General features: G+C 34.6%; 1 protein-coding gene across 3 annotated transcripts; it reads left to right on the top strand.

Moving 5' to 3' along the window:
* Window positions 1-7,599: 7,599 nt before the first annotated feature.
* Window positions 7,600-12,841, top strand: LOC113781708 (E3 ubiquitin-protein ligase MARCH3). Of its 3 annotated transcripts, XM_027327682.1 has the most exons (8): window positions 7,600-7,727; window positions 7,835-7,875; window positions 8,167-8,595; window positions 10,658-10,792; window positions 10,872-10,914; window positions 11,963-12,031; window positions 12,124-12,238; window positions 12,346-12,841. In XM_027327682.1, exons 3-8 carry the CDS (start codon window positions 8,267-8,269, stop codon window positions 12,474-12,476), a joined length of 822 nt encoding a protein of 273 aa, XP_027183483.1. In that variant the 5' UTR covers window positions 7,600-7,727; window positions 7,835-7,875; window positions 8,167-8,266; the 3' UTR covers window positions 12,477-12,841. The 3 variants fall into 3 exon arrangements, with proteins under 3 accessions (XP_027183483.1, XP_027183484.1, XP_027183482.1); XM_027327683.1 differs by having other exon boundaries at window positions 7,600-8,595; window positions 10,872-10,908; XM_027327681.1 differs by having other exon boundaries at window positions 7,600-8,595.
* Window positions 12,842-13,101: the final 260 nt, after the last annotated feature.

Raw genomic sequence — 13,101 nt, 5'->3', positions numbered from 1 at the left:
GGGATTGTCAAGCCCCCTCCCTCCTCCAAAATCCATTATCGTCAGACATCCATCCAGTAGAATCTCCTCCGAAAACCCAAGATTTTTCTTGGAAGCTGCAAAATTTGGTGATGAATATTTCGTGCTCTTGTCCATTATTCCCTAGAAATTGTTGGAGAAAAAATCAGATGAAAGTGTTTTTACTTTTTTTTTGCTTAGAGACTATATAATGCCCTTGATATTTGGTCGTGCGTCTCACGAGATGATGTTTCTCGTCAATTTTAATTGATGAATTTGACAGAAGGGCCACGAATATACTATTTTATTAGATCGAATGCCAAAACTTTAACATTAATTGTTGGAGGGCTAAAACTTTATTTGGGAAAGAGTTGGAGGGCCATTGGGACTCTTTTCCCTATATGATTTGTTTTCGCAAAGCCCCTTAAAACACAAGTTCATGATTCGTAACAAACACAGTCCTATAAAACAGCACACTTATTGCTGTTACACCCATGTTGATTTATTGGGTTTCAAATGCATGTCTATCAATTCTACTGAGCTTATGTTTTTCTTGAGTTTTTCATTTACTTAGATGCTTCCTCTGTGTTTCCTACTGTACTTGCTAGAGATAATGCTTTCCTTTTCTTCCTTGGGTGTCATTTTTTTTTTATGAGTTTTAGTTCTGTTGCAATAATTTCATTTCTTAAATTCATTTTTTTATGAGTTTCAGTTCTTAGCTTGCGATGGTCCGATTGTGATTGATTAATGAGTCTATTGATATGTTAGCTGTTTGAATCATCACTTAATAATATGTGAGTAAACTCTTACCAAAAATAATAATAATAATAATATGTAAGTAAACTGAACAGTGTTATGATTGGTTCATGTCGTGAAGGAAATTAAAGCAAATTATTTTAGTACTAGTTCCCTAATTCTTTTTGGTGTTTTGTTTGTCTAGTTTTCATATTAGACTAGAAAATTTCAAGTCAGTTTCTAAATAAGTTTTGATTTATAATTGTATTTGTTTTAAGAAACTTTACAGTTTATAAATACTACTAGTCTAGTACATTATTATTTGAAAAGTTGAGTTGAGTCTTGAAATTAGGTTTGAGAGAAAGTGTTATAATTGAGATTTGTGAATTGTAAAGACTACGACTTGATATTTGTTATTTGAGTTTTGGATTAATAAAATTATTGAGGATTTGTTGAGTATTTGTTCTGCTTCTCTTCCTACATATTTTTATGTGTTAAAAATTGTTGCAGCTGTGCATGCGCTATTTTTTGTGTGCTAACAAGTGATATCAGAATTTTAGATTTTGACCCTGGGGCTTGTTTGTAAAATTGGAGCACAAGATCAGAAGATTTATTTTTGACAATTTGGACACATAATTGGTCCTAATTGGGTGGAGATTAAATAATTAAAATACGGATCTGCATTATTTACAACATTGTCCTATTTTTATCTTTGATGATAAAAATAGTTTTGAGACTTGGAGATCGATGATGAAGAATTTTTTCAAAAAATTAGAATTTGGAATATTATTCAAAAGGGGTTCACAGAATCTATAGCAGATACAGAATTATCAAGTGATGCAGTTAAACAATTACGGAAGAACAGACAGTTGAATTGCAAGACATTCTACTATTTCAGTACCCAAATCCAATTACACGTAGTAAAAAAATTCATACATGTAAATACATTAAAGCAGACTTGAAATTTTTTAATTAATTTTCATGATCATGATGGAGAAAAAATTTGTGACGAAGAAGAAGAAATAAAATTTTTTGATGAGACAAAGAAATAAAAAATTGTAGAAGTTGTGGGTACACATGAAGATGAAAATTTTGTGATGCAAGAAAAACTTTCATATGTGGTCGAGAAAAAATGTGAAGTCATTGATGAAATTAAAAATGTACCTGAAGATCATAGCAGCGTAGAAATTGTTTATTTTGTCAAGATTGATGAAATTTTTAAAAAGAAAAATCAAATGATAGACTTAGTTGAAATCAATTATCAGGTGGACAAATTAATTGAAAGTTGTGGTACTGCTAAAGTTGATGCAGCTGTTAGTGTTAAAAAATTGAAAGAAAAATATGGCGATGTTGAAAATCTCTTTGATAAAAATTATGATTTTCTGGTTTTTGAAAATTTTATTAGTGATATGGATGAATTAAATTATGGAGTATTGGATGAAGAATTGGTGGGTATATTTAAATTTTTTGACAAGAGTAATCAAACCAAGAAATTGTTCGAAAAATACAAGTTTCGTCCAATACTGTGAGTGAAAATGAAATTAGAAATCAATTATAAGTTAGAATTCCACATCATCTATACAGCGACGGAGTTTTTTTATGGAGATTCAAGTTTGTGATGGTATTGGAGATGACAGTATCAAAAGTTTGGTTTAAGGGAGGCAATAAAGAAAATTAAACTAAGTTATTTTAGTGTTAGTTTTCTAATTATTTTTGGTGTCTTGTTTGTCTAGTTTTCATATCAGTTTCTAAATAAGTTTTGGTTTATAATTTTATTTATTTTAGGAAACTTTGCAGTTTATAAATACTACTAGTCTAGTAGATTATTATTTGAATAGTTGAATAAAAGAATTGAGTTGAGTCAAGTCTTGAGATTAGGTTTGAGAGAAAGTTTCATAATTGATATTTGTAAGTTATCATGAGCGAAAGATTACGATTTAATATTTGTTATTTGAGTTTTGGATTAATAAAATTATTGAGAACTTGTTGAGTATTTATTATCTTTTTTCTTCCTATATATTTTTTATATATGTTAAAATTGCGTCCGCTCTGCTAAGATGTCAACAGGTTGGATTCGAGTCGAAATTAAAAATTTCGGACCTGGACCTGTTTTTATGTAGTAGATCTGAACCCGACCCGTATATTTGACGAGTCCTAATTTTAGAGTCTCGAAATTGGGCCCGGGTCTAAAAGGTCCAAATTTAAATATTTCAAAATTAAATTCAAAATCAATCACAAATTCAATTTTCAAACTCACACAAATCAAATTACAAAGTTAAATCACAAATAACTCACAGTAGTCAAACTAAAACTAACCACAAATCAATCTACAAAGTCATTACTAAATTAATAATTTAGTAAAAGACTATATTTAGAAATATTTATATTTTATAATAATTAATATATTATTTGGATCAGAGTCGAATACGGGACAGAATCCTATATTCCGTATCCGACTCGTTTTTGTTTGAGTAAAAGGGTTCGGATTCAGGTTCGAGTATTAGAATTATTTTTCAATCCAAATTCAAAAAAAAATTTAGCAAATTTGGGTTAGATCCAAACCCGTTGACACCTCTACGCTGTGTGTGCGCAATTTTTTGTGTGCTAGCATTAAGCTTTTCAAGTGAACTTTAATGTTCTATCTATTCGTGGCTACTTCACGTTGAACTTTACTTGTTTGTGGATTTTGCTCATACATTAACTCGGTAAAAGGGATTGGATTTTCTTCAGTGGATGACATCTTAATTCAATAATGACTTCTTTACCAATCATATAGGTAGAGACTTTGCTACAACCATTGTGTCACTTTATCAGCCGTCGTTTGCTACTACCATTGTGTCCGATTAAAAGGTACTAATACCTCAAGGGCTATTCAATGATATTGGAATGTTCTTCTGCAATGAATATATGATACCTTAGAATGTGTTGCATTTTGTTGCATAGCTACTGTCCAATGGATGTTTCATGCTATATCAGGTATTTTGTTTGGTTCCCTTTGCATATAGTTTAGATTGACCGAGGGAAATATATGAATGTAAAACCTCTACAGTGACGAGGCTTGCATGCGACCTAGGAGTGGGCACGGGTCGGGTACCCGCCCCTAACAAGATTTGGCTGACCCGACCCTAAAATATCGGGTCAGCCATTTTGTGACCCTAACCCGCCCCTAATATTTTCGGGTACCCGAAAAAAAGGGGCGGGTCATAGGGTACCCGCCCCTAAAAAAAATTATTTTTTAATAAAAAAATATTTTTCACTTAATATCAACATGTTTTTCAATAAAAAAAAGTATGCTTTCCAATTAACATTGGTAGAGATATTATAATCAAAATCCATACATCACCATTCTCACATATTTCATCCAATAATCAAACCTATTTCATAAATTTAGTACATATTTGAATTATAATATCTAATAGATAAAACGAAGTTTTATGATAATTTTGAGTACATCACCATTCTCACGCATTTCATCCTTCTACAATATAACAAACACAAGGATAATAAGTATATGGCAACTTTTTCAATTTCCTTAAGGATGTTATGGTACAAGATTGCATCTAAACTAAGTCGATTATGGAATCAAGTTCGAAAAAGAATTGAACATAGCTAATAATTTTTGAAGAAAGTATAACTAAAATAATCTTGAAAAATTTTCCCCAACTTTCTTACATCGTTGGAATAGACCTTGTTGCATTAAAGGTGATGAAAAAGAAAAATAAATTTCTTGCACTAAAATAAAAGGAGACAAATTTAAGAGACACAATTGCAATATAAATAAATAAATAAATGAAAGACACAATTGTTTTAATTATCTAGCTAACAAAAAATTGGAGCTCCAAACACAAATTTTTGATTGAATTGATGAAAAATTTGTAGGAAAGATCGATGGAAGTAGAATAAAAATAAAAAAGGATGAAAGGGACGAACAATTTTTATGATAGCTGCGTCACAAATTTTTCTTTGTTTTATTCATTTGGTTCAGATTTCACCAAGAATATTCATTTTTTTTAGACAAAATGAGGAGATGCAGATCATACGAGATTAAAATATGAGGTTGTGAACCACTTTACTTACACTTAGGATTAAAAATTATAAAATTATATAATGAACCCTTATTTTTTTAATATTTAGATAATATATCCTGCGGGTCGGGTACCCGCGGGTTTTTATTTTGCTGATCCGTATCCGTATCCGTTTTTGCGGGTACCCGACCCGCGTCTGGCCCGCTAAGAAAAATAGGATCGGATATCCTATTTTTTGGATCGGATCGGATCGGGTTAGTCGGGTTTCGGATCGGACCGGGTTTTTTGCCCACCCCTAATGCGACCTACATTCACAATTTACACGAGTCCAATTGAAAACAACCAACGTACCTTGTATCGTAAGGAAGTAATTCAAGATTTTAATACAAGATCTTTTTGTAAGTAGGGAAATAATTCATCAATACCAATTGAACCAATTTGTATTAGCGTTTCCATGCTTGTGAAACTAAGTAAGATGCTCCCAATCCAATCCCAAGCAGTAGGCTATCAGTATTAGATGCTAACAATTGTGCTGATAAAGAAAGAAGAACCAAATCTTCTCACCAGTAATTAAGACAAAAGTAAAAAAGATGCCCATTTGCAAAACTCAGGTAGATCATTAAGAGACAAAAATAAAATAAAATAAAAAATTCGGCTTGACTTGCGTGATAATAAAAATAAATGGAATATAATTTCGGCTAAACGGAACCCCCTGACAAGAAGAACTCTATGCTACAAAAGATGCAATTGCTGTGTCAGAAGCATATACGCAAAACGAACTCTCCAATTGATATCAGAAGCATAAAAACCTTTCCAGTTAATTTCAATTTGGTGGTAGTGGTATTACTACTAATTGATTTGTGAGGAGAAAGAATAATTCAAAGAAAAGCAGAAAGTGGGGAATAACTAGTAACTTCATTCACGTGTATATGTATATTAGACCTGTGATGCATGTCCTATTAATACTTGGTCCTACTGTTTTCGCATGGCCATTATTATGTTCTTAACCTGTAAAGCCATCATAATAAAACGCAAAAACTGCTTCTAAGGATCGATCCTTTTTTTTTTTTTTTTCTTCGAAAAAAGCATCGATCCTTGTGGCAAGCAAGCAGTGCCTTCAAATAAAAATCGGGATGACAGAATAACAACCACCCACCCATAGCCATATAATAGCTCTTAGCCATTTAGCCATAGGAGACGATGATGCTGATGAAGATGAGCCGCGCAAAATCATATCCTTTTGTTGTAAAGACAGCCATTCACTATTAGTAATATACTTCTCGGGCAATTAGTTAGCGGTGCCATCGTGACTGTGACTCACCTCTTGCATCCAAAACAATATGGGCTGTCGACACCTATGGTTAGCAAGCTAAGCTCATCGTTATCGTCCCCAGCTAAAAGAAGAGAAGGATGGACCATTGGTTGTGTAGCCCTGTTTGTAGGAACAATGATGTGGTCTTCGCGGTTCTTCCTTCAATCAGATATTATTGGCTTTAAGTTGACCCAAATTTCAGAACTTTTGATTCATGTCACTTGGAGTTTCCAGTGTCTCGCATTAATCTTGCCCCTCATTCAGCTTAATCGGATCACTTTAAGTTGTTCCGAACCTACCAAGTATAGTATGCCGCACTAACCATTGAAAGAAACAAATCTGCTACCTATTTCCCGTCTAAACGATCCATTCCCTTAATTCTATAGCTGCTGCTGAACCTAAAATTTGGCCCTGTTGGGATGACTGAAGCACTTGCCTCACACGCTACTAATACGCTCACAAAATGAAGTCATTATTGTGCAAAGAGAAATATAGTTGAAATTATTATTTCAATACGAGGTTTTTTTTGTGGTTGTAAATGTTATAAAGTCATTTCTCATTCAAATAATACTTAGCTTTGCGTTTTAATAGCTTTAGAATAATTGTACTACAGGGAAACGTATAAAAAAAATTTGTTGTTTAGGTAGATCATCTGAAAGAGCATAAGACTTTCTAAATATCAAAGGAAAAAACGTATTTTTTTTTTTCAAAAATTGAGGAAGAAAATATTAAAAATAACTTAAGAATTAGTCTTAAATTCGACAAGGTTGAGCGCGGCACAGTGGGATGAGGGGATAGAGTTTTTTTGAATTGACTATATATTTGACATAAATTGCGTCTCTACCCTTACATATGGCTCACACACGGTATAGAATAGATGTTTGGATTGAAATAATTATTTTGGACAATTATTTTAGAATAATATTGTAACATGGCGTGATGCATTTGAGATAAGAAAAAAGATAGTTAAAAAAAGAAGGAAAAAGTGCTTATAATGTAATAAAAACATTTTCTCCCCGAAAATGAGTTGTTCAAACACACTAAGGGTCTTCTTTAAAGGTTATTTTTCCAAATGCCAACCAATAAAATTATTCCTATCCATAGCCCTTGTCCTTTTGCCATTGGTAAGACATTATCCATAAATTTTGGCTTAAGTGCAAAGACCAGCAATGAGATAAAATTATCGGGCAAGAATTTGTATAGTATTAAGCTGTTAAAGCGAAGGAAAAAAGAGTAATAAGAATGTCAATATCAATTGCCATTGCTTAGTTAAAGAAAAATGTTTTTGGGTGAATAAAAAAATAGTTTAAATTTAGTGGTAATAAAGTGGTACTATTACTTATTACTAGTAATAATATAGGATAGGGTACATTTTATATACATAATATATGTATGCATTGTTATCGTTAAATTTATAATATTTAATTATATATATATAAATTAAATTTTAAATTTAAATTTTGCATGACCTGAAGTGTATATGATGCTGCAAATATTGATGCAAGTAAATGAAATAGGTCGACGGGCGAGGGTCGCGTGACTCGCGTCTCACTGTCTCGTCTTTCTTTAGTTTCTTGCTGGATTCAACTAACTCTCATCAAACCTTTTTGGTTGTTCGTTTTCTTTTCTTCCTTTAACCAAAGGGACCAAACCAGTCGGTTGGATCTATCTTGTTCCTCCTTGCCATTTTCATATTTGTTTTATTTATCGTAATCGCAAATTCGAAATCGTACTTAAGATTTTGTTGACTCCGATGTGTTTGCAGATGAGCTGCTGAACGTTAAATTTTGGAGGAAGAGATTAGTAGTAAGTAGTAACTGTTCTCTTCGTTGGTTGTTCAAGATTTAATTTTGTGTTTTGGGGTTTCTTCACCTCCCTCCTAAGTCTAAGTAGTACTTTACCACTCGTAAACTTTTACCTGTTTTTTTGTTTTCTTGGGTTTGTATTTGGTAACTTTGTTTCTTCATAGAGTCGACAATTTGTTTTTGGGCCTTTTTTTTTTTTTGGGTTTCTTGGGAGGCGGGGTGGAGGAGTGGGGAGAGGGGATTGCAAAGGATTTGCTCACTGCCGATTGTAAAATTATAATCCTATTCCTAGTGACAGAGAGGAAACAACTTGAATGGTTTAATAATCCTTCATTACTGTATTCGATACCCCCGCGGAGAAGTGAAAATTAGCTGCTACAGTTGAGGGATAAATGAAAGAAAATGTTGTTCCAAACCCAGAGGCAGGATCACAAGAAACTAGTGTGGCCCTAGGAGCTGACGCTGCCGGTAATTCATGTCATGTTGAAAAGCAGAGCTTGGATGAAAAAAGAAACCATGCCTCATCGGAGCATTTAGCCGTCCCAGAAGAAACCCCGCTTACCATTTTGGTTTCTCATCATCCTGAGTCGTTGCATCAGCACGGTGATCGGATTGCAAATCCAGCCCCTGAGACTGAGCTCAACCAGAACGCCTATCTGGGTAAGGACTCTCCTAAGAAGCCTGACTTATCCAGGGATCCTAGTTCTCATGAACAATGCAGGTAAAAGTTGACTAAAAAATCAACTCAATCACCTATAAGTGCAATTGCCTGCACCTCAATGTATTCTTTTATTGCTGTTTCATAACTTATGCTTGAATCTTTTGATTTCATTGATATTGAAGTTTATATTGAATTGATATATGTAAAGAAGCCAATTATTCTATCAGCTTATTGTCAAAAGTCTCGAGACTGATGCTTCCAGCACAATGTTTCTATTGCTTCATCGCAGTCGATTCAGAATTGTTTGACCTTATGCATTTGCTTTTATACAAGTACAGCGTATACCTATTTGGTTGCCCTGTATTCTGGATTGAGTAGTGCATATAATTATGTGTATCTAGAGTGCATAGGTATATCGCATGCAAAAGCAGAAGAGACACATTAATTATATGCTTACAAGTTGTTTTTATGAGATCTACTGTCATGTCCTTGGTCCAAGCAATGGAAATATCAATTGCCAGATTATTGATACAAACTCCTCAAAAATGCTAGCTGAAGTGTGATTAGCCATTTGGTGACTTAATATTGCAAATGCTTTCAGTGGAGTGACTTCCATTGACTCTTTATTAATCTGGAAATCAGATTTGTTCTGAGAACACTATCTCCGTGTTCCAAGCAATGGAAGCAGTGGAAATATCGATTGCCCAATTATTCTCACAAACTCCTCAAAATTGAAGAGTAGTGATATGTTATCGTATATGCATCCAAAGAAAAAGACGTTCCGAGTAATCTGATTTTCAAATCAATAAAGAGTCAATGGTAGTGACTCCAGTGAAGGTAATTGCAACAATAAGTCACCAAATGGCTAATCACACTTCAGCAAGCACTTTTAAGGAGTTTGTGCAGATAATCTGACAGCCGATATTTCCATTGCTAGGAAGAACGATGTAGCGTACTCTGAACAGTAGATCTCATTATAACAGTACATCTCTGAACGATCTGGTTTCAAATTAATAAAGAGTCACTGGAAGTGACTCCACCAAGGTAATTGCAAACATTAAATCACCAAGTGGCTAATCACACTTGATATACTTGAAGCAAGCATGCATAGATAACTGTAACATCATGTCATACAGGCATCGTGATAAGACTCAGTTTTTTTTTTTTTTTTTTTTTTGGGGTAAGTGGGAGGTCTTCCACCCTGGACCTCCTACTTACAATCACTCCTAGTTAGTTTCTAGTTTTCCGAAGTAGCATTGAAATATATTTGTTCTTATTTCAGATAGCATTTAAGTGTGGTATAATTTTGATCCATTAAGGTATATTTCTGTTGGAGTTATGGTTAGTCAGTGAACATGCTCTAGCAGAAGTTGATCTCAAGCCCTGATATACATGCTTATTTGCTCTCAAACCCTGATATGCATGCGTAACTACTACTTTCAGGGCAATTTATTACCGCCTATATTAACATTCTGTTTTGGACATACTCAATGTCCCATCTGCTTTCTCGAGATGACTATTCTCTTCCCATATCCAGTGTGATATTCCAGGCATCTGGGTGATCATTTTAGATTAGTACCTTTGTCACAAAAATTTTCTGATTCTTCCCTCACCTGACAACATAACAGGACTTGAAGATACTCGCCAGTTGTGAAATTATGTTTAACCTAATGGAGACTCCTTTCATGTTTGTTTGTTTCATTTTGTGTTCCTCCTCGTCCACCTTATACTTAGCTTTGGGTTAAGGATGGTGTGGGAACTGCTGGTAACTCTGTTGGGTAGACATCAGATAATCTGCAATGTAGGTTGGTGGGAATAACTCACGTTAAATGAACTGTGCCTAATTGCATTACAAAAATGCTTTACTTCAAAAGATTTGGAAGGGAATCAATAGCATGGCTGGTAGCCTAGTGGTTGAGCTTTGAGGGTCCAGTTATGAAGTTGTCCACTATTTAAAAGTGTTTACTTCTGTCTATATCAGAATTATGCATGGCATAATTTCTAGAATTACCTGGGATGAATTTCTTTTCTATATAATTTGTAAGCTTTATGGAAGAATTATAGCAAGTATTAAAAAGGTATTTAAACTCTGGAACCTTGTTGACTTTTTGGCTATATGCAGAGTATGTCAGCAGGAGAAGGACGACACTTTGATAGACTTAGGATGCCACTGTCGAGGTGGACTTGCAAAAGCACATGAATCCTGCATAAACACCTGGTTTAGCAGTAGAGGATCAAACAGATGCGAGATTTGCCAGTAAGCTGTTGCATACAACTTCCATTCCGTAGCTTTTGATGTATATTAGCCTAATGTGTTCTGGCATTTTAATCTGTAGGCAAGTAGCTGGAAATGTTGCAGTTCCAGAATCCCAGGCAAGTGTAGGTGCCTTTTATATTTTATTAAAATGCAAAAAGCAGATTCCCTTTTGACTGTTTGTATACTTAATAACACGCTTCATTCTGGTCCTGTGATGTGGTTCTTCTCTATGAGTGTGTTGAGTAGTGCATTCAAGGAAACTGGGATTGAAAATGATTTGGTTATGGCCAGGCAGTTGTCGTATAAGACTGATGCCTTCTGCCTTTGAACTCAATGTCTTATAAATTATAAGTTATGGTGATTTGAATCAGACCATGCAGAGTGGGCATAGATTATGTAGGAGAGAAGAAATTGCTGTTCAACATTGTTGTGAGCTTTAACTTCTAGTCTCTTTAGGATGTCTAGGTTGTAAACCTTTGAGATGGAAAAAACAACTTAAATACCTTCCAGAGTCAATTTCTTGTAGCTCAAATCGTGTTTTACTTCCAAAAAATGTAGAGGATCCATCTTTCCCCAAACCCCCCCCCCCAACACACACCCCCCTCCCCCCCAAAAAAAAAAAAAAACTTCAACTTCCAAAGTTCCCATCTTGGCTATTTTGCTCAACAATTTTGATTAAAGAAGGCAACAAAAAGAGAGGAAAATAATTGATAGAATAGATGTTCATTGAACCAACTTAAAAGACTCGTGAAAATTGAGATCTATGCAGCTGGAATGATTTCAATAGTTGCTGAAATATTTAAAGCAAGAGTTCCATACCTTGTTGGTTTTTTTTGAAAAGCTTAAAGAAACTGACAAATTGAAAGTGTTATTTAACTCAGCCTGCAGAGGTGCAAATGGTTTGCTGAACTTTTTTAACACCTCGACTGTCTCTCCATAGTCAGGAGAGCTGAAGGTGGATTATTGTAACTTGAATAAAGCATCACTGGCAAAAGTAATTGAAGAGTTTAAATATTTGAGGGAAAATGACACGTATTTGTGTTAGATTATTCTAACTTTTGTGGTTTATGTATTTAAAATTCTATTTCCGAACAGTTAACTACTATTGTAACAACTCAATAGTTGTCTTGAAAGGCTTTATATTAGTTAAATAGCTTGTGTTTGTGACAGGCAAGTTATTGGGTATGGAGAGTAGGCCCTGCTCATAGAGGAAGAAGTATTGGACAAGGACGTGAAAGGGTGAGGCTAAAGTAGACAAAATTTCTACAGAATGGAAGTCATCACATACACATGTTTAATGTTTTCGATGCCCTGGAATTGCTATATTTTAGGGTTGTTTTGGTCCTCTTTGGGTGGCTTTCTCAATTCTGATTGGCGGTCTTCTGTTGGATGTACTTATATCAATCACCCTCGGTGTCTCAGCACTCCCTGTAAATATTATTATTGGTATGGTTCCTTTATAGATAATAATGGATTTTATGAATTTCTGCGAATAGGACTTGTACAATCATCACCTTGTAAACTGAACAAAAGCTTGAAAGCAAAATTTGCAGGAGTAATCGTTGTTTTGGGGCTAGGAACTGCTCTTCGGCTTGCATTCGAGTTCTGCAACGAATGGAGTTTAAGAAGAGTAGTGCACAGGGTGGAAGCAAATGCCAGTATGGGGTATCATCCTGCATTGTAGACTAACTTGTACATAAATAGATGCCAGCGGCAAATGTTTGCTGTCAGCAGAAGATATTCAAGAATTGGCACTCTGTTGGATCTCTCTTCCTGCTCTACATGGCCCGTTGAACCCTTTGGGAGAGAGATGGAGAGCATGTGGATTAGGTTCTAAGTTGCTCCTCTTCTTCTTCTTCTTCCTTCCTCTTTATTTTTTTTTTTTTTTACCCTTTGCTTCATTTGATGGTACACTACATGTTGTCCTTGGACGGGTGAATTGAGCTGGATTTTGGGTAATGTTCAAGTTTTGCTTTAAACTTGGGATGTGCATTTCCCTTTCCTGTGTATGGGCTTTAAGTCGCAAATGGAATTCGATTACCTGCGTCATTATTGAATTATTAGTATAGTACTGGCGAAATTTTGTCAAATTTGTGATATAGCATGGAAGATGGGAGGAAGCCGTCACCCCTCACCTTGGGTGTCGATCGAGTAGTAGCCTTAATACCATTGGCTCCATTTGGATTGGTTATTTTTCAGGGTGTTTTTAAAAAATTTTGTTGTAGCATTTTTTCAAATACTGCTGCATAGGCATGACAGCCAATAATGGGGTGTAATCTTTTATCCTTTGCCTCTAACACGTGTGATAT

The sequence above is a fragment of the Coffea eugenioides genome, chromosome 8 (assembly GCF_003713205.1).
Source record: "Coffea eugenioides isolate CCC68of chromosome 8, Ceug_1.0, whole genome shotgun sequence".
Lineage (NCBI taxonomy): Eukaryota > Viridiplantae > Streptophyta > Magnoliopsida > Gentianales > Rubiaceae > Coffea > Coffea eugenioides.
The sequence above is the reverse complement of the archived record's forward strand: the minus strand, read 5'-3'. Positions and strand labels throughout refer to the sequence as shown.